The 19522-nt window shown below is 34.8% G+C and overlaps 1 protein-coding gene across 4 annotated transcripts in view; it reads right to left on the bottom strand.

Moving 5' to 3' along the window:
* Topbp1 (DNA topoisomerase II binding protein 1) overlaps positions 1 to 19522 on the bottom strand; it is a 54453-nt gene that overhangs the window by 20162 nt on the left and 14769 nt on the right. For all 4 annotated transcript variants that reach the window (XM_076868043.2, XM_076868045.2, XM_076868044.2 and 1 more), the window contains 4 exons: positions 12943 to 13301; positions 12205 to 12377; positions 7584 to 7795; positions 6568 to 6854 (listed from right to left, as the gene is read on the bottom strand). In XM_076868043.2, the coding sequence (XP_076724158.1) occupies positions 6568 to 6854; positions 7584 to 7795; positions 12205 to 12377; positions 12943 to 13301 (1031 nt within the window). The remainder of the gene's footprint in view (positions 1 to 6567; positions 6855 to 7583; positions 7796 to 12204; positions 12378 to 12942; positions 13302 to 19522) is intronic.

The following is a 19522-nucleotide window of genomic DNA, read 5'->3' as shown; positions in this document are numbered from 1 at the left end:
TTGCAAAATTTTTTAATGCTGTCAAATTCATGTGAGTCTTTTATTTCCTTTATTTTTAAAAAACTAACTCATGGTTCATTTTAGAATTATTATTATTTTTTTTTTAGTTGTAGTCGGACACAATGCCTTTTATTTATTTTTTTATGTGGTGCTTAGGATTGAACCCAGTGCCTCACACATACTAGGCAAGCACTCTACCACTGGGCCACAACCCCAGCCCTCATTTTAGAATTTTTATGGCTTCATTTCTTGCATTTAAATATCTGACCATCTAAAATTTATTCTAATATAAAGTCTGGGCTTTAATCTCAATTGTGTTTTCAGATGGCTGCTCTTGTCTGATTTGAGCACCATCTTTATCACATAATAAATTTTCTAATCAACGGGGCATAATCTTGTACATTTGTTTGAGTATTCATGTGACAATAACATGCTGCTTTAGTTATTACAATTTTATAGGTTAATAACCAGCAGGACCAATGGCTACCCTCAATTATTCCTTTCAGATTTTTTTACACTATTTCTGCCTGTTTTTAATAGGATCTACATTATTTCTATATATATTTAAAATATTTAATCTATGTTCCAAAAACAATGATAAATCTTTCTAGATGGTAATTATAAAAATTTCTTCAGGAAATTTTAGAGGACTCTTTATACATAAAAGAAATTAGAGGCTCCCATACCATAAATACCTGGCTTTAGTACCTATGCCACCAACACTACTGCCCTCCTGGTATTTTCCTTGACCAAAGCACCAGATTTTGACCCCTCTCACCAACTCAAGGATGTGGCTCCACCAATTCCACCTTCTCTCATTTGCACCATCACCTGGCTCTCTACTAGATCAGTCACACTGGCATACGTAAGTTTCTTCTATATTAAACACAAAACAGTCTTTGGACAGTTCTTTGCCCTAGTAAATATAACCTCATTTCCTGGCCTCCCTTACAATGAAGACTCCTTAATGGCACAATTTATAGTCCATAACTCCATTTTTTTTCCTTTGGAGACAGGATCTCCCAATCATATTGCTCAGGCTGGTCTTGGAACTCCTAGGCTCCAGCGATCCTCCCAACCAAGCCTCCAGAGTGGGTAGGACTACCAGCATATTATATTACATCCCACTTCAATGTCTCTAGTTCTTAGAAACCCATGAGAGATTTCATACCTATCTACCATACCACCAAAATCTTTACTGTTGAGCTCATCATTGACCTTCATAATGCAAAAATCCAGTGATAAACTTTCTGTTCTTACCTTTCTTATTCTCTCAGTAGCATCAGATATAGTTAGTACTCTATTCTTCTCTGAAGTACTTTTCTTTATTGATTCCCCACCAATCCCTGCCCGCTGTGTGCCTTCTCAGCCTTCTTTGCTGGTTTCTCTTCTAAGTTGAACACTTTGAGGTGTTCTTTCTTTCTTTTGTCTTCTCCTAGTATATGTCTCTCTAGGCATATACTATTTTCATAGGGTTTGAAATATTATCTATGAATTCATATTCCCAAATTTCTATCAAGTCCAGACCAACCTCAGGCTGTATATGGAATTGCCCTGAAAACAGTTCTTGGATATCTACAAGTATCTCAAATTTCGGGTGTCTAAATGTGAACTCAGAATGTTTAGATACCAGTTTCAACCTGTTTTACTCACTCAGTTGATAGGTAGCTCCATTCTTCTAAACTCTCAAACCAAAAATTTGAAGGGACCAGATTCTAAACATTTGAAAACCTATCACATCCTGGGAAGAACTGATTGAAGTTAATTAATATGGAGACATATTCTTGTAAACCAATAGATTTTGAAGATAAAAAAACAATTCATATGGCTTCTAGGCAAAAAGATACACAGTCACTATTATAAGTGACACAAAACAGGTTCTGAAAATTTTTTCTAATATCTCTAAAGACATGATACGTAGTTTTTTCAAAATGGATTTTGTTGACACATACAAAGCAAGACAGTAGTAGAGGAACATGTACAGGAAACTCCAGAAAAAGTTGCAAACCAAGAATGGTACATCCAAGCAAGCAATCTTTTGAAGAATTAAGGCCATAGCAGAACCTGTGAACATGCCAAACAAAAGCAATATTGTGCACATGTGCCAATCTTGAGAGATCTACTAGAGAATGAACTTCATTCTACCAAAAGATGATGGAAGACTCCATAAAGGACAGTAAGCATTTCACATATTTGAATGTAGAATTAAGACCCAACAACCATGAGGTCCATGGGTTGAAGAACACATTAACCCTTTATTTTCTGACAGAGTAAAAAAATGCAACAAAAAATAGTAGAACAGAGCTAGGGGAAAAGAAGAGTAAGATCACTGCTACAGAGGCAACAAGTGGGAGTAAAGACACAATTGAAAACTGACAAACAAGACAGTGCACGCCTATGATCCCAGTAGCTTGGGAGGCCGAGGCAGAAGGATAGTGAGTTTAAAGCCAGCCTCAGTAAAAGAGTGAGGCAGTAAGCAACTCAGTGAGATCCTGTCTCTAAATAAATTACAAAATAGGGCTGGGGATGTGGCTTAGTGGTTGAGTGCCCAAATTCAATCCCCAATACTCATCCCCCAAAAAACTGACAAATAATAAAAGAAAAGGGTGATTTAATTACATACAAGAGGAAGCGAGGGGAAATGGGAAAAATAATACAAGGGGGAGATATGAACTACAGTAGAGGGGGTAGAGAGAGAAGAGGGGAGGGGAGGGGAGGGGGGATAGTAAAGGATAGGAAAGGCAGCAGAATACAACAGACACTAGTATGGCAATATATAAATCAATGGAAGTGTAACTGATATGATTCTGCAATCTGTATATGGGGTAAAAATGGGAGTTCATAATCCACTTGAATCAAAGTGTGAAATATGATATATCAAGAACTATGTAATGTTTTGAACAACCAACAATAAAAAAAAGGGTGATTTAAGGGTACTTTATAAGGTATTAATATAAAAATAACCAGGAGAAGAAGAAAAAAATCTACCCTTAATACGAAAAGGAAAAATAGAGAGGTCATGCCAAGCAAAGACACGTAATATGTATGCATAATCATAAATTACATCAAATTATGACAACTAAGATCAAGGAAGTCATCTTGAACATGAATAGGCTTAACTTACCTAATTAGAAGATTTTTAAATTGGCCCATAAAGCAAAACCCAACTAAGTCAGAGAAGATATACTTAAAATGCAAGCAATCCAAAAAGGTTAAAAATTAAAAAATACATATTTATTTATGAGGCAAATGTAAAAAGGGAACAGGGAATGAAATCCTAATATCAAAGTTGATTTCTATAATATTGAAAGCCACATTCCACATTCCAACTAACATAATTTATGAATTCTATGTATCAAAAAATACAGCAACTATTTATTTAAAACAAAACCAGGGGCTGGGATTGTGGCTCAATGGTAGAATTCTCGTCTAGCACATGCGAGGCCCTGGGTCGATCCTCAGCACCACATAAAAATAAAAACAAAATAAAGGTATTGTGTCCAACTACTTCTAAAAAATAAATATTTTTAAATAAAAAAATTCAACAAAAACCAGATGAGATTCCAAAAGAAATAAAAATATAAGAAACTTGAAAACATTTCTGTGTATGAAATGAACAAATAGGAAAGGAAATAAAAGATTTAAACAATATAATCAATAATTTAGATCTCTGGATATATATGATATGTATCAAACACTGTATCTTTACATAGAGAATGTACCATCTTCTCAAAAATCTATTAAACACCAGAGCACAAATACCAGAGTAAGTTCTGTGAAATAAAATATTACAAACAATACTCTGAACACAATGTAAAAGAACTAGCAATTAAGTGGGGGACAGTGGCACAAGCCTGTAACCCCAGTAACTAGGGAGGCTAAGGCAAGAGGATCGCAAGTTCAAGGAAAGCCTCAGCAACTTAGAGCTTGTCTCAAAAGAAAAATATAAAAGGGCTAGGGACATAGCTCAGTGATAAAGTACCCCTTAGTTCAATCCCCAATACCACACCCTCCCCTCAAAAAAAGATCAAGCAAAGTAAGTCCTTTCATCTGGAAATTAAAAGACTTTATATACATTCAAAATACTACATGTTAGTAGAGTACATGTACTTTTTGTGCTATTTTAACTTCTATAAAATTAGAAATTATTTCCAAGTAAAAAACTGGAAAACAAAACAATTGATGATATTAGGTATTTGCAAGAATGAGCTATACTGAATACTGGCAATACTCCATTGGTGAAAGGATTATCTGGTAAAACCACTTTGGCAGTTTGTCATTTTCTACTAAAACTGAAATGTAGCCCAGCAACTTCACTTCTAGGTATATATCAAATAACTAACACACACACACACACACACACACACACACACACGAATGTTCACAATAACATCATTTTGCAAGATATTACAAATTATTATTTTGGAAAAACCTAGTAATCACCTACTCTTCATTACCAGTATGCTGGAAATGTAAATTGTGCATGGCCACACAATGGACTATATAAACAAACTATAGCTACACCAACAGCATGGTCAAATCTCCTAAATGGAGAATGAACAAAAACAATAAAACAGACTGAAAAGAATACATGCTACCATGCCACTTATTTAAAAGTGAAAACAAGCATAACACAACTATAGTGTGAAAAGCCAGGAATGCCACCTCTGGCAAGGAAGCGGCAGTGGAAAGGGAACATGAGGAATGTTCTGTGGTGTTGTCAAGGGTGTGTATTTGAACATGGATGGAAACTTCCCCATTGTTAGCACTGGTATTTCATTTAGCAATACATTACTATGTATTTTGGATGTATATCAACTCAATAATTAAGTTTAAATAAGAGGTGGGTCTTTTGTTTTGCTGTCTGTGAGGACTGATAAATGTCCATTTTCTTGTTTGTGATCATTCCATAGGCCCTTTTTGTGTTTTGAGTCAAGAATTCAATATATGTATTACATCAGTTTGGCAAAGCAATGCACGTAATCCATTTCTTTAGTTTATGTATCACCAAAAAAAGGAAAAGAGAAGAGGAAATACTGCTAAATAAACTATGGGTCTAAATAATGAAAACTCTTTTGTGTTTTGTACCATTTTAAGTCTATTTCAGAACTACAAAGCTTTTACTACAAGGAACCTATAAGAGAATTTTGATTATTTTCTTGCCTTCTAATATTATTTCATTTAGTCTTCAAAAGGTCTGTGAGCTGAGAGACTGTGGAGATTACCTGGATTCACTCCATTATTTTACAGGCAGGAATAATGAAGCCCAAAGAGGTCAACGTGCTGTAAAGGCAACAAGAAGCAAAGAAGAGACCTGACCTAGACCTCACAGTTCCCAAGACAGTAATTTCCCTCCATTTCTTAAGGTACTAGAAGAGTATAATCACAATTTACAACTTACAAAATGTTACTTTAGAGGAGATTTCACATGAAAGTTTAAGATTTTAAGTCTGCTGTTAGACTTTTTTTTTTTTTTCCCCATGTGGATCACTGAAACTGATCCAAGATAAAGATATAAATTAGTTTGGAGAATATCATAAAATTTAGATTGTTCATGTTTGAAAAATAAATTCTCAAACATGAACAATCTGTAAATTTTATGGTAAGTCCACTTTGAAACACACTAAGCAAAAAATTATTAAAATGTAGCTTATTCATTCCTTATGAGCAAAACAGCAAGAGATGAATGAGTATAATAATTTTGCAAAAGTTCCTGGATAAAAAAACCATAAGGCCAGGCACGATGTCGCACACCTATAATCCCAGCGGCTCAGGAGGCTGAGTCAGGAGCATTTCGAGTTCAAAGCAGCCTCAGCAAAAAGTAAGGTACTAAGCAACTCACTGAGACCCTGTCTCTAAATAAAACACAAAATAGGGCTGGGGATGTGGCTCAGTGCAGAGTCCCTGGGTTCAATTCCTGGTACCTCCCCCACCCCACCCCCAAAAGAAACCATAGGCAATACTTTGAACAGCCACTTGAAAGGCCAAAACTACTAAAGGAAAAATGAAGAAAATTATCTTTGGAAGATAAAAAGAAACCATTTGAAAAGGTTACATTAGCCTTTGATTTCCAAATGAAGTTCTCAAAAAGAGAACCAGACTACCCTGTTCAGATCAAAGAAACAGACTTAGCTTATCTCCTCTAAAGAAACCAGCTAAAAGGTGATACTGCAGACATTTGGAGAATCTAAGCCTTGGGTGCACAATACACAAAGTAGCATATATTTACATTATTGTAGTTTATAAAAATCATTTCATCATATTATTTCAATTGATCCTTAAAATAAACCTGTGGATTTTCAGAGCAAGTGCTATTATCCTCTTTGTATGAAAAGAGAAAATGAAACTCAGATAGGCTCAATGATCTGCCTGGAGCGAGAGATCTGGGACTTGAACCTGATGTCCTAGTTTCACCTCATGGCTCTATACCTGCCATCTAGGTATATATTAGGATTCAATACTATGTTCTGGAAAACTTACTACTGCTTACTTCAGAGGTGATATAGAATTTGGACCTTCACGATCTATAATACTGGTAACTTGGAGGCCACTTCCTTTATACCTTACCTTTACATCAAAGGAAGGCTTGAAGAGTTTGTCTTTGGACAGAAATTTTGATGGTGTGTCCAGGTGCAATGAGGGCTCCTTCTGCAGTGGCTGTTCTACTGCTGGTGAGGCCGAGAGCTGCCCAGCATGTTGTGAGATCACAGCATGGAAAGCTTTGCTCTGAAAGCGGTTCATATCCAGTGGTGTAATGGCTGTTCTTCTGTGAGTTTCCACACGTATACAAGAATGTGTAGGAGTATCTGGATTTGGATTCTCTCCATTTGTTATTTTAGTTTCCAATCTTTGTTCTAGAAAAGATACAAATATGAGCTACCCAATATCCCCCTTTTTCCTCTAAAGAGGTACACCAGAAGTGATTTTTTTTTCAATGTTAAGACTCAGGTAGTTTACTTTCCAAAAAGCAAACCAGATGATGTAGTAAAACACATGAGTTAGACAGGCACACTAGTTGAAAACAAATAATTAATGAAAACAGATTTCTTATTTCATCTTGTTAGATATTAAAATGGTCTCAATAGCCCACTTGCCAAAAATATCAATGAGTTATCAAACTAGTGAGTGGTAGAATAAAAAGAAAATCCAAGTTACATGTACTCAAGTTTTTAAAAAGTCCTTAATGAAATTTTCATACGACCTAAACTCATTTTTGCCTCAGTTGTAAGTTTCCTGTATGTCTGGGTAAATAAACAATGGGTCTGAGAGGTACCCAAGCTGCCAATTTGTTCCTGAAGTTTGCCCAGGGATGCCGCCATGAAGAGGCTGTTTCCTCCCACCCCTGCCTCACTGCATCATTTTTCAACATGAAAAGTAGAAATGGTCTTCCTTAAAAGCAGCTTTGGAACATTCATATCCTAGAAACCATCAAGTTGTAAAATACACATATATGTGTGTACATATACACACATGTATATATACACACACACGTACAAATACATATATGTGCATATATATGTACATACAGAGAATAAAATAAAAGTATATATATGTATATATACAGAGAGAATAAAAGTATTAACCTTCTTCAGGTGAATTTTCAATCAGAAAGTGGTTTTCATCTGCTCTCTTTCCCATTCTAGCAGTCTCCAAAAGCCAAGCTATAGTGACTGCTGGCAAATTCCACTTCTTTGCAGCTTCATATTTAGAACCAACAGGCTCTTTTAATATAAGATGTGTACTGGCAAACATGCCTTTCTTTGCATTGGATTTGCGAACAAAGAATTCTTGAACGCTGAAATTTATATTTAAAGAAAAGCAAACGGTCATACTCATAATAAGTCAGCAAACTAAGAACAAATCTCTAATACAACAGTATTGTTAGCGTTCATGTAGGTTTAAGAAAATACACACTGACTAAAGTTAGCCTTTTCTATTTTAAATTAAGCTAATTCCCTCACAAGTGCTAATTCTAGGATTAAAAATTTACTATTACAATTAAAAACTTTTAAAAAATCATAAGCAAATTAGACTTTCAAAGGACAGAAAAATTACCTCCTTAGTCATTACCCACCTGTCCTTTCATTCCAAAAGGATACACAGAACAAATAACAGGAGAAAACTATTAATAACACTATTTCTTTTTCTTTTTAATATTTATTTTTTAGGTGTAGATGGACACAACACAATGCCTTTATTTTTATGTAGTTCTGAGGAACGAACCTGGGTCCCGCCCGTGCCAGGCGAGCACTCCACCACTAAGCCACAATCCTAGTCCCAATAACACTATTTCTTTATATCCACTATAACTTCCCAAAGCATTTTTATACATAATCTCAATTGATTTTCTCCATATTATCAATTAGCAATATTTTAGAGACATGAAAAAAAATAAGAATCTAAGCGAGTAGATCAAGATAATAAAATATTAAACAGGGAACAAGGGGAAGAAACAGAGGTCTATCATCTGAAATAGAAATGATTCGGTTTTTTTTCTGACCTGAATCTTTATGCTCTATTTGTTGACTTTTAAGATTTTTTAATCTCCCAAATTTCTCCTAGTACTTTTATGGTTCTATTTTTTACTTTAACTCAGTGATCCATTATTTTGATGTGAAATATGGCTCCAAATTTATTGAATCCCATTTACTAAAGAAGTCATCTCTTCCTTAATAATTTGAATTTCACTTTTATCATAAATTGCTAGTTATGTTAGATCTACTGCTAGTCTTGTTAATTCATTGAGATTTTTGCTACTTAGAACTATGCTGTTATTTAGTGAGATATTACAAAATATAGTTTAATAACTGTTAGGGCTAGCCCCAATTTTTCTATTTTGGATTTTTTACTTTCTTGCTTACTCATCTTTTCATAAGATTTTTAGAATTAGTTTGCTTAGTGCCTTCCCTAATTATATATATATATATATATATATATATATATATAGTTGGTAGTGCCCCCTTATCCAGTTTCAGTTACCTAGTCAACAGCAACCTGAACATATTACATGGAAAACTCCAGAAATCAACAATCCATACATTTTAAATTGTATACCATTTTGAAAGCATGATAAAATCTCATATTACCTCACTCTGTCCCACCCAGAGCATGAATCATCCCTTTGTCCAGCATCTGACCATTAGTCACTTAGCAGTCACAGCAGTTACCAGATGAACTTCAGTGGAATTGCAATTATGTTCACATGTGAGAAACCACACTGACGTAACCTTAATTATGATATGTTGTTATATTTGTTCTATTTTCTTATTATTGTTCATCTCTTCCCTAAATCATACATTAACCTTAATCACAGATCACTGGGGATCCTGGAATGTTTCCCTCAAGGACAAGAGAGAATTACTGTACTTTTACTGGGATCATGTTCAATTTACACGTTAGCATAGAAGATAACAGAAATCTCATGAATATTAGTCTTCCTTTCCAAGGACATGTAGATCTTTCCTTACTATTCAAGACTATTTTGTTTCCCTCAAGGGCATCTTATAAGTTTTCTGTAGCTCTTTCAAGTTTTACGTTAAACTTGCCTTTTTTTTCCATTAGCTCTTCTAACTGTTGTTTATTTAAATAAAGGTCACTGATTTCTGTATATTAATTTTCTGCATAGCCATTTACTGAACTTTTCTCTGAGCACTGCTTTAGCTGTATCCAATGGAGTCTGTTGTCATGTTTGTTATTGTTATTTTCTGTAATCTCAGTTTTTAAGAAACACTTTTTATTGCTTAATTCAAATACAGATCATAGAAAAATACATATACATACACAGCTCAATGAAATATTTTAAAGTACAAACCCTTATATCCACCATCCATGTCAGAAGACAGAATCTTGCAGTCTATCCCTGAATTTCTCCAGTGTGCCATACGACCCTCTTTCCTCACCTCTTAATAGTAGCCACTATTTGGACATTTATGATCATCACCTCTTTACCTTTCTTTAATCATATAAGAATCCTGAAACTGTACATTTAGTTTTTTATGTCTTAGCTTACAGGATCCTCCCTTCTTTCTTCACCCCTTAGTATATATTAGTTGAAGACACTGGAATCTTTGTACTGTAGAGTTGTTCTCAAATCTAGATTTTGCTGATTTTTACTGTGGTACAGCTTAACATGTTACTCTCCTGTATTTCCTTTAAATCAGCAGTTCAAGTGAGCAGCATTATCGGATTGAGGTTTGATTATTTTGGCAAGACTACTTCAAGTTGCTTGTGCTTTCTTGACACATCAGGAGGCACATAATGTCTGGCTATCTCTTTGCTGTGTAACTCTAGACGTCCAATGCATAGATTCTTTCATTCACTTGGGGTCATAATTCCATCATTCCTTCTCCATTTGTTGAGTATTTCTAAAAAAAGGAAACTTTGCCTTATCCACTCACATGTTCCCAATGTTGACTGTACAGGAAAAGCAGGATAAATAGCTGATTCTTTCCCCTTGCCAGTTTTCAGAACAAAGGGCTGCTTTCCTAGCATTTTAAAGAGGTGATCAATTACCTTAGATTCTTTAGTACCATTATGAAGCCATGAATGCATTCTCTGCATGCTATTATCTTTAATGATACTTACATAATCCTATTTTGGTCAATGGAGGTACTCTGAATATTATCCTTCTTGTTATCTTTAATAATGTTTTTGTTATCTGAATGAAAAAATGTTCTAGATTTATACAAACATTTTTTCTCCCAGATCTGGAGTTAACCATTTTTCCAAGCTTTCTTTTAGTGGGGAAATAGCACTTTAAGATTACAATCAAGTCAGGTGCAGTGGGACATGCCTGTAATCACCACGGGGGTGGGGGTGGGGGGGAGACACGTTACCACCAAGCCATATCACTAGCCCTTTTTTTTTGTATTTTATTTAGAGTAGGGGTCTCGCTGAGTTGATAACTGCCTCACTAATTTGCTAAAACTGGTTTTGAACTTGGGATTCTTCTACCTCACATCCTGAGTTGCTGGGATTACAGGTGTGTCCCACTGCACTGCACCCAGCTCAATTTTCTATTTTTGCTATTCACTTCTAGTTTTTCTTTGCACTGTGATAAGAAAATGCAGTCTGTAGTCTTCCTACTTTAGGGAATTTACTGAGGCAATGATGTGGTAAATTTGTCTTGCAAGCAATATTCACAAGTGCTCCACGGGACTTAGAGGTATGTTCAATACTCAAAGCAATGCACAGAAAAGTTTAAATTAACATAATTAAGATCAATATTCAAAATGTCAATTTTGTTCTTACATGCTATGTTCATGGTAGATATATAATTAACTATGCTATTTAAGTCTATGTCTTTCCTCATATTGTCTATTTGACATGTCATGAAGTAAAACATGAGAATTAAAGACTACAAATATTTCTGTTAATTCCACCTCAAGCTTCCTGTTGGTTCTGTCCTATGAATGATTAATGATGCTCCATACATTTTATCTTTAGTGTCAATAGCACTGTTTACTTACAGTGCTCTTCTTTTTTCTTGTTTAATGCATTCTGATTTGAATTTGAACCTGATTGTAAAATTGCCACTCCCTTCTCCTCCTTTTGTTTGAATTTCTGTACCTTTCCTTGTCATCTCCCCCCAACCAAAGTCTGAATCAGTTTGCTTTAGATGTCTTTAGAAGTATAATTGCCTTATGATCTAATAAAATAGTGTTCTTCTTTTAACATAAAGTTTAGTTAATTTACATTTACTGATAAAATGGTTTGGTATTTTCTATTTTAAACAATCATCATCTAATGATCAATTAGGGATTGGGCTAATGTGGATTTTGGAAGTAACTTAAATTCATTTCTTGTCCCTCTAAGTACTCATTACTCCTGCTTACCATTTGCATTTCTGGCTGAAAAGACAAATGTACTGAAAAAAATAATAAATCATCCATATGACACATGGAAAGGTATATAATGCTTAGACAAGGACTACTCAATAATGGCCCATGAATCAGTCTTAAATATTCCCTTTCTTGGTGGCTAAGTAAAGAAAGCATTAATGCCTATAGTCTTAAAACGGGTTTGCCAAACACCCATCAAGTACCATCTTTCCCTCCACCACCTTGAGCCATCACAAAGATACACCACCCACCCCACAAATACAACAAAAATGCCTGGCCAAATTTTAATTAGAATGCCTTCCAGTAAGTCAAAACAAATTACAAGATATACCACGATAGCAGTTACACTGAAAATATTACATACCTTGCTCCAAGGTGATTTGCTAAGAATATCAAAGAATCTTTTTCTGCTCCAACACACTGGCTGAATGAAATAACACAATCCTCTAAAGGAGTCACTCCTGACATTACTGGGACTGGTGTGAAGAGAGGATTTGACCTTGGATCAATTAAAGTCTGATAGTCTATACAAGTAACCTTTTAAGACAAGAGAAACAAGAAAACCAACCTAAAATAAGAAACCAGTGGTTAACACTGGTTTAGTTATAGCAGCAGTAACTTTAGTTTACACACAAAAAATTTTACTTTAATACAAACCTGGATATGTTCATTCTCAATTCATTTCAAATACCATTTAAAGAAATTTAGACATCAATTAATCATATTCAAATATCTAAAATCAGTAAGATTTATTATTGGAGTTACTGAAAGTTGCCTTAAATAGCCTTCCTTCACATTAGAATTCTCTTAATTCTAAAGAAGTTTAGAAAGTGCATGTCAAGCTCTGGTTGTTAAGAGAAGATAAACTGTATGAGAGAGCTAACCAGGAGTGTCCTCCTGTAAAGCAATGTTGCTACTGAGGCCCTAGAACAGTAACCTCTACTCTACCAGAATTAGAACCAAGACACTTGCATATTTTCCTATTTTACAATTTCCCTGGCTAAAAGCAACATTCAGACAGTAGTCAAAACTAAGTGCCTTAAGAATAAATAGCATTCAATATCCTTCAATATCGTGTTTCAGTTGTGAAGTGTTTTCTTACCAGCCATGTATTTGTGACCACTTCTCCCACAGTTGCTTCTACTTTACATCCCAGCAGAGGAACCACAGCATAATCAGCCACAATTCTGCTTGGAAGGGATACAATCTTTCCAGCATGTTCTCTTATGATATTTCCAATATTACATTCATTTTCACTACTAAAACCCAAAACAAGGAAACTTTTTTGGCTAAATAAGCCTTCTTCAGTAATCGTAGAATTGTCAGGGAGGCATTGAGTGACAGAAGATTGGTTTTCTTCTTGCAGAGAAATGTGAGTAGAATCATTAAAGGACTCAACATGAGTAGAACCATTACAGGGCCCAACTGCAGACTCTGCAGCTTCTGTCATTTTAGCTTCAACTGGAAGAGAAAAAGATAATTTATCTTATAGTCACAGCTTACTTCCTAGCAAGGATATTAATGTTACATGGAGTCTGATAATTCTGACACATAGAAAACTCAGGCTTAAATGTACATAATGAAGAAGTGATATGTACCCACCCCATCTTCCAGGTTACCAAGAATTTTACAAGCATCATTATCTTCCATCAGGAAGGACAAAAGCAATCACGTTTATTTTAAGTATTCCTATAGCACTAGAATCGTGAATTAACTGAAAATTATGACATTCCAATAGGCATGCCTTGGTTCCCAAACTGGTTTAGGTAATTTACAACAGAATTGAGAAAATATTTAGAGAAAAGCAAAATTCACAAATCTTAGGGGTCTGTCAAGCACTTAACATGGTTACATTTTTTTTTTTTAAAAAATCTTAAAATGTTTCCTATTGAACTTGAAGCACATGTACAAATTTCTTAAAGAGAATAAGTGATCAAGGACTCAAGTAAATGAACTCAACTATTTCATTTTAAGATAAAGTTGACTGATGAGTAGTAGAAAAAAAATACACCTATATAAAAACATATCAGGCTGGGGTTGTGGTTCAATGGTAGAGCACTTGCCAAGAACATGTGAGGCACTGTGTTCGATCCTTAGAACCACATAAAAATAAATAAATAAAATAGAGTTACTGCATCCATCTACATATAAAAGACAATTTAAAAAACCCATAAATGTCACTAATTAAAATATATAGTCCCTAATATGTAATAAACATTGTCAAATTCAGGCTCAAACTACAAGAAATAATAATTTGGTATGTTTTGGAAATCTCTAACTTGTGCCACACTGGAAAATAACACTCTTCAGAGAGAAGGTTTGCTCTAACAAGCTGGAAGTTTGTCAAGGACTCATTCTGTATTTATACAGGTGCTATGTTGCCTGTTGTACATGCTCACACAATGCTAACTGTACAGGTAATACTTTCAGTAGATGCCCTTTCTTCTAACAGAATCTCAGGGTTCAAAGAGGTTATATGGTTTTCAGTTATACAGTGGCATATGAACCAAATATGACTCTAGAGTCCTTACATTATTAATAACACCTCCTTCCTTTATCTCTACTTTTTCTTTCTTTCTTTTTTGTGGTACTGGGGATTAAACCCAGGACCTCACACATTCTAAGCAAGTGCTCTACCATCAAGTTATATCCTCAGTCCAAGATCTGTTTTTTAACAGTTAAAAGGTAAACAGCTTATTTTTTTTTTATTTTTAATTTTTTTTAGTTGTAGTTGGACACAATACCTTTATTTTTTATTTATTTTTGTGTGGTGCTGATTGAACCCAGGACCCTGCATGTGCTAGGCAAGTGCGCTACTACTGAGCCACAGACCCAGCCCAAAACAGCTTTTTTTTTTTTTGAGAGTTTTTGTTTTGTTTTAAAGAGAGATTTTTTTTTATTGTTCAAAACATTACAATGCTCTTGACATATCATATTTCATACATTTGATTCAAGTGGATTATGAACTCCCATTTTTACCATGTGTACAGATTGCAGGATCACATTGATTACACATCCACATTTATACTGTCATACTAGTGTCTGTTATATTTTGCTGCCTTTCCTACCCCTTACTATCCCCCTCCCCTCCCTTCGAGAGAGAGTTTTTAAGTATTTATTTCTTAGTTTTCGGTGGACACAACATCATTATTTTTATTTTTATGTGGTACTGAGGATCAAACCCAGCTCCCTGCGCATGCCAGGAGAGTGAGTTACCACTTGAGCCACACCCCCAGCCCCCAATAGTTTGTTTTAAATGTAAAATCAATTTTTTGCAATTACAACAAATTTTGCAATCACATATAGGAAAAAATAACAGCTTTGTTTGATGTCTATATATAGCTGATGATATGGGATAAAGGAAGAAAACCAATGGAGTTTTAATCTACTACTAAAAATATAAACCATAAAAATTAAGTTCTTAAAAATTATAGGTAAAACCTAAAAAGACTCAATAAGTTAAAATGCTCTTCAGCAGTTCGGGATTTCCATTACTTTAGCAGTAGAAATCCTTTTTCAAATAGATCTCATCCTGAAGCCCAACAGACAATACTTGATAAGCCTATTATTGAAAAAAAGCTCTCTTAAATCAAAAGCAATTTTGCTTTAAGAATTAATTGTGCACTATCACATCTTTTCAAAGGTGCTTGAGGATCTACGAAGATTTATTGTCACGAATCCTCATAAAATCAGTAACCAGCAGCTGCCTTACAGGAAGCTCTGAGAAGCTCATCACCTCCTCTCTACAAGGTAACTGAAAATGGTTTAACGGTCAGGCATGGTGGTACATGCCTACAATCCCAGCAGCTTGGGAGACTGTGGCAGGAAGACAAAAATTCAAGGCAAGCCTCACCAACTTAGGGGGGCCCCTAAGCAACTTAGTGAGATGAAAGGAAAGAAAGAAAGAAAAGAAAGTGGGAAGGAAGGAAGGAGGAAAGGAAAGAAAGAACGAGAGAGCTATGTATGTATTTGCAAAGGGCGATGATAAGTACACTCAGCTTTGGTTCAAGGGCAAAAGCATCACTCCTGAGAATTTGTTATCACAGGCTAGTCCTCAACTAGGTTAGGGGACAAATTTACACTTGCCTGATGGTCCAAGAAATCTTCAGCCAATAAAATTTAGAGATGTAAAGAGCGGGAAAACTCCTGAGCACTCAGGAGACCTACACATGAACCTTTTCTAAAAGAACAAACCTTTAACTGAGGTTTGTTAGTGTTACTAAAATGAGATTCACAATTAAAAAATCTAAAATCCATGAAAAAAATAGCCACCATGAATAAAAAACAACACAACTAACCCCCTACCTACTCAGATGTCGGAACAGGTTTAATGATTCAAGAAATAAAGAACAGGGATGGGCATATAGCTCAGTTAGTAGAGTGCTTGCCTTGCATGCACAAGGCCCTGGGTTCAAACACAGCACCACAAAAACAAAAACAAAAAAAAGAAATAAAGAACAAAAACAAATATGAATACAGGGGGGCATGGTGGTGCACACATGTAATCCCAGCAGCTAAGGAGGCTGAGGCAGGAGGATTACAAGTTCAAAGCCATCCTCAGCAAAACCAAGGTGCTAAGCAACTCAGTGAGATTCTGCCTCTAAATAAAATACAAGTTAGGCTGGGAATGTGGCTCAGTGATCTGGAGTTCAATCCCAGGTACCAAAAAAAAAAAAAAAAAAAAAAAACCCAGAAACAAAAACATGGATACAGAATACAAGACTATGAAAAGAGAGGCTGGGGCTGTAGCTCAGTGGTAGAGCACTTGCCTCGCATGTGTAAGGCACTGGATTCGATCCTCAGCACCACCTAAAAATAAGTAAAGACATTGTGTCCATCTACAACTAAAAAAATTAATTTAAAAAAAGACTATGAAAACAACTATATAGAATTGAAAATTTTATCATTAAAACTGAAAATGTGGGCTAGGATGTGGCTCAGTGTTAGAGTGCTCGCATACCAAACACGACGCCCTGGGTTTGATCCTCACACCACATAAAAATAACGATATTGCATCCAACTACAACTAAAAAATAAATGCTTTTTAAAAACTGAAAATTTAATGAGCAGTTTAAACAGATTACATAATAGCTGAACAAAGAATTGGTGACCATGAAGAGAAATCTGATGGAATTACATATAATGAACCAAAGGAAGATAAATACAGAAAATAAGGATGGTTAAGTGACCATGCACAGAGCAAGTAAGAGAATGGAGGCGAAATGATATTCAAAAAGATAATAGAAGAAAAATTTCTAGAACAAAGGAAAAAAACAAAACCCCCACTCATTCTCAGATTCAAAAACAGTAAATTACAAGTAGGAAAAATAAATGGTAAAACTCTAGGACATTAAAAACAAAAGGAAGGTATTAAACTGAGGGGAAAAAATGGAAAGGCAGAGCCGGGTGCGGTGGCACATGCCTGTAATTCCAGCGGCTTGGGAGACTAAGGCAGGAGAATCCTGAGTTCAAAGCCAGCTTCAGCAACTTAGTGAGGCACTTAGCAACTCAGCAAGACACTGTCTCTTAAAAAAAAAGAAAAAACAAAAAAAAAAAGGCTGGGAATGTAGCTCTCCTGGGTTCAATCTTTAGTAATAAAAAAGAAAAGAAAGAGGGAATGACAGGAATATAGACATCTGATTCATATTGCTAAAGTGTTTCAACAAAGTCAATTGTCTAGAACTACATAACTAGCAGAATTATCTTTTAAGAAAAAAGGCAAAACAAAGGCATTATCAGGTAAATAGAAACAAGTGGAATTTCTAAAGAATATTGCAAGAAGAAAGAAAATTGTTTCAGAAGACAGATGTCAGATGCAAAAATAAATGGGGAACAAAAAAATAAGCAATTCAGTGAGACCCTGTCTCTAAATAAAGCACAAAATAGGGCTGATGTGGCTCTGTGGTCCGAATGGCCCTGAGTTCAATCCTCGGTACCCCTACCCCCAAAACAGGCAGGGGAGCATAGAATATGGGAAGAATAACACAAAATGAGATGGTACAAAATAACCTAAATACATAAAAAATAATAATAAATATAAAATGAATAATTACTAACTCTTTCTGAGATTAAGGGAAAGACTTACCAATCAATTTTACGAATAACAGACAACAGAAAAGGAAAATATATAGCCAGTTTCACACTCAATAGATAAAAACTTACATAATGAGTAAACTAACTACAGTAATGTATCAAAGATGAATACACCACATCTAGAAGAATTTAAAGTTAATTTTGTGGTATAAAATCTATGAGTATAATGTATCACATTAAAGGAGAAAAGAGATGATCACTCTGTCAAGTGCAGGGAAGAGTACTTGATAGAATTCAACACTCAGCGCAAAGACCTAAACACGAAAACTCTAATACTTGAAATGGGACATATTTTTTAAAATCCAATACTTAAAGCAATCTTCAGAAAAGTTTACACAAACATAATTAAGATCAATATTCAAAATGTCAATTTTGGTTTTGAACAACTAATAATAAAAATAAATAAATACATAAATGCCAATTTTGTTCTTATATACCTATTATTAAAAAATGTAATTTGAAAAGACATAAATTAAGATTGCTAAAACAACGAAAAACACAAGAAATTATAAATAAATCTCACATAGCATGTCTTGGATTTTATGAATATATTATAGTTATTGGAAGATATTGAAAAAGATAAAACTACATAGCATATTTGTGGATAAGGAGGTATTCTGTTTTTTTTTTTAATTGTAAAGATCTCAATTCTCCAGATTACAAATTCATAATTGTAGTCTAAACACAGATCCCACTCTACAGCATATGACAGAGATGGCATTGCAACATAGTGGAGAAAAAATGAACTTCTCAATAAAAATTGTAGGAGAATTGATTGTACATCCACAGAGATTAAAAAAATAAAATTAGAACATTTCATATCAAACATCAACAGTGAACTTCAGGTGGATAGATTAATGTGAAAAAGCAAAAGTTTAATAAGATTCTAAAAAATACAGCCAGGTATGTTGGGGCATGTCTGTAATCCCAGCGATTCCAGAGGCTGAGCCAAGAGGATTGCAAGTTCAAGGCCAGCATCAGCAACTTAGTAAGGTCCTAAGTAACATAGTGAGACCCTGTCTCAAAATAAAAAATAAAAATGGCTGGGGATGTGGTTCAGTGGTTAAGTGCCCCTAGGTTCAATCCCCAGTACCAAAATCAAATTAAATAAAAAATATACAAGATAACTTTTGACCATGGAGTAGAGAAACTTCTTGTATAAAATAGAAAAGTAAAAACCACAAATGAATACACTGAAAAACTACATATACAACTACAACTAACATTATAATCAAATAACACTAAAAAAATGCTCTACTGGGGATGGGGTTGTGGCTCAACAGTAGAGCGCTCACCTAGCACGTGCGAGGCCCTGGGTTCGATCCTCAGGACGCATAGAAGTAAATGAATAAACAAAGGTATTGTGCCCAACTACAATTAAAATAATCTCACTGTTAATGAAGTATAAATTAGTAAAATAGGCCAAACACTTCTGAAAACAATCTGCATTACCTAAGAAGGTTGAAGATGTATATATCCATGAATTAACCATCTTATTTTTTGGTTCATATAATAGAAAAATAAAGCTTCAGCAATACTGATTATAATGGCAAAAAAGAGTCATGACAAAAATGTCTATCAGTGAAAAA

This window comes from Callospermophilus lateralis, chromosome 10 (genome assembly GCF_048772815.1).
Source record: "Callospermophilus lateralis isolate mCalLat2 chromosome 10, mCalLat2.hap1, whole genome shotgun sequence".
NCBI classification, from domain to species: Eukaryota; Metazoa; Chordata; class Mammalia; order Rodentia; family Sciuridae; genus Callospermophilus; species Callospermophilus lateralis.
Note: the sequence above shows the minus strand (reverse complement) of the source record. Positions and strands in the feature narration are given on the sequence as shown.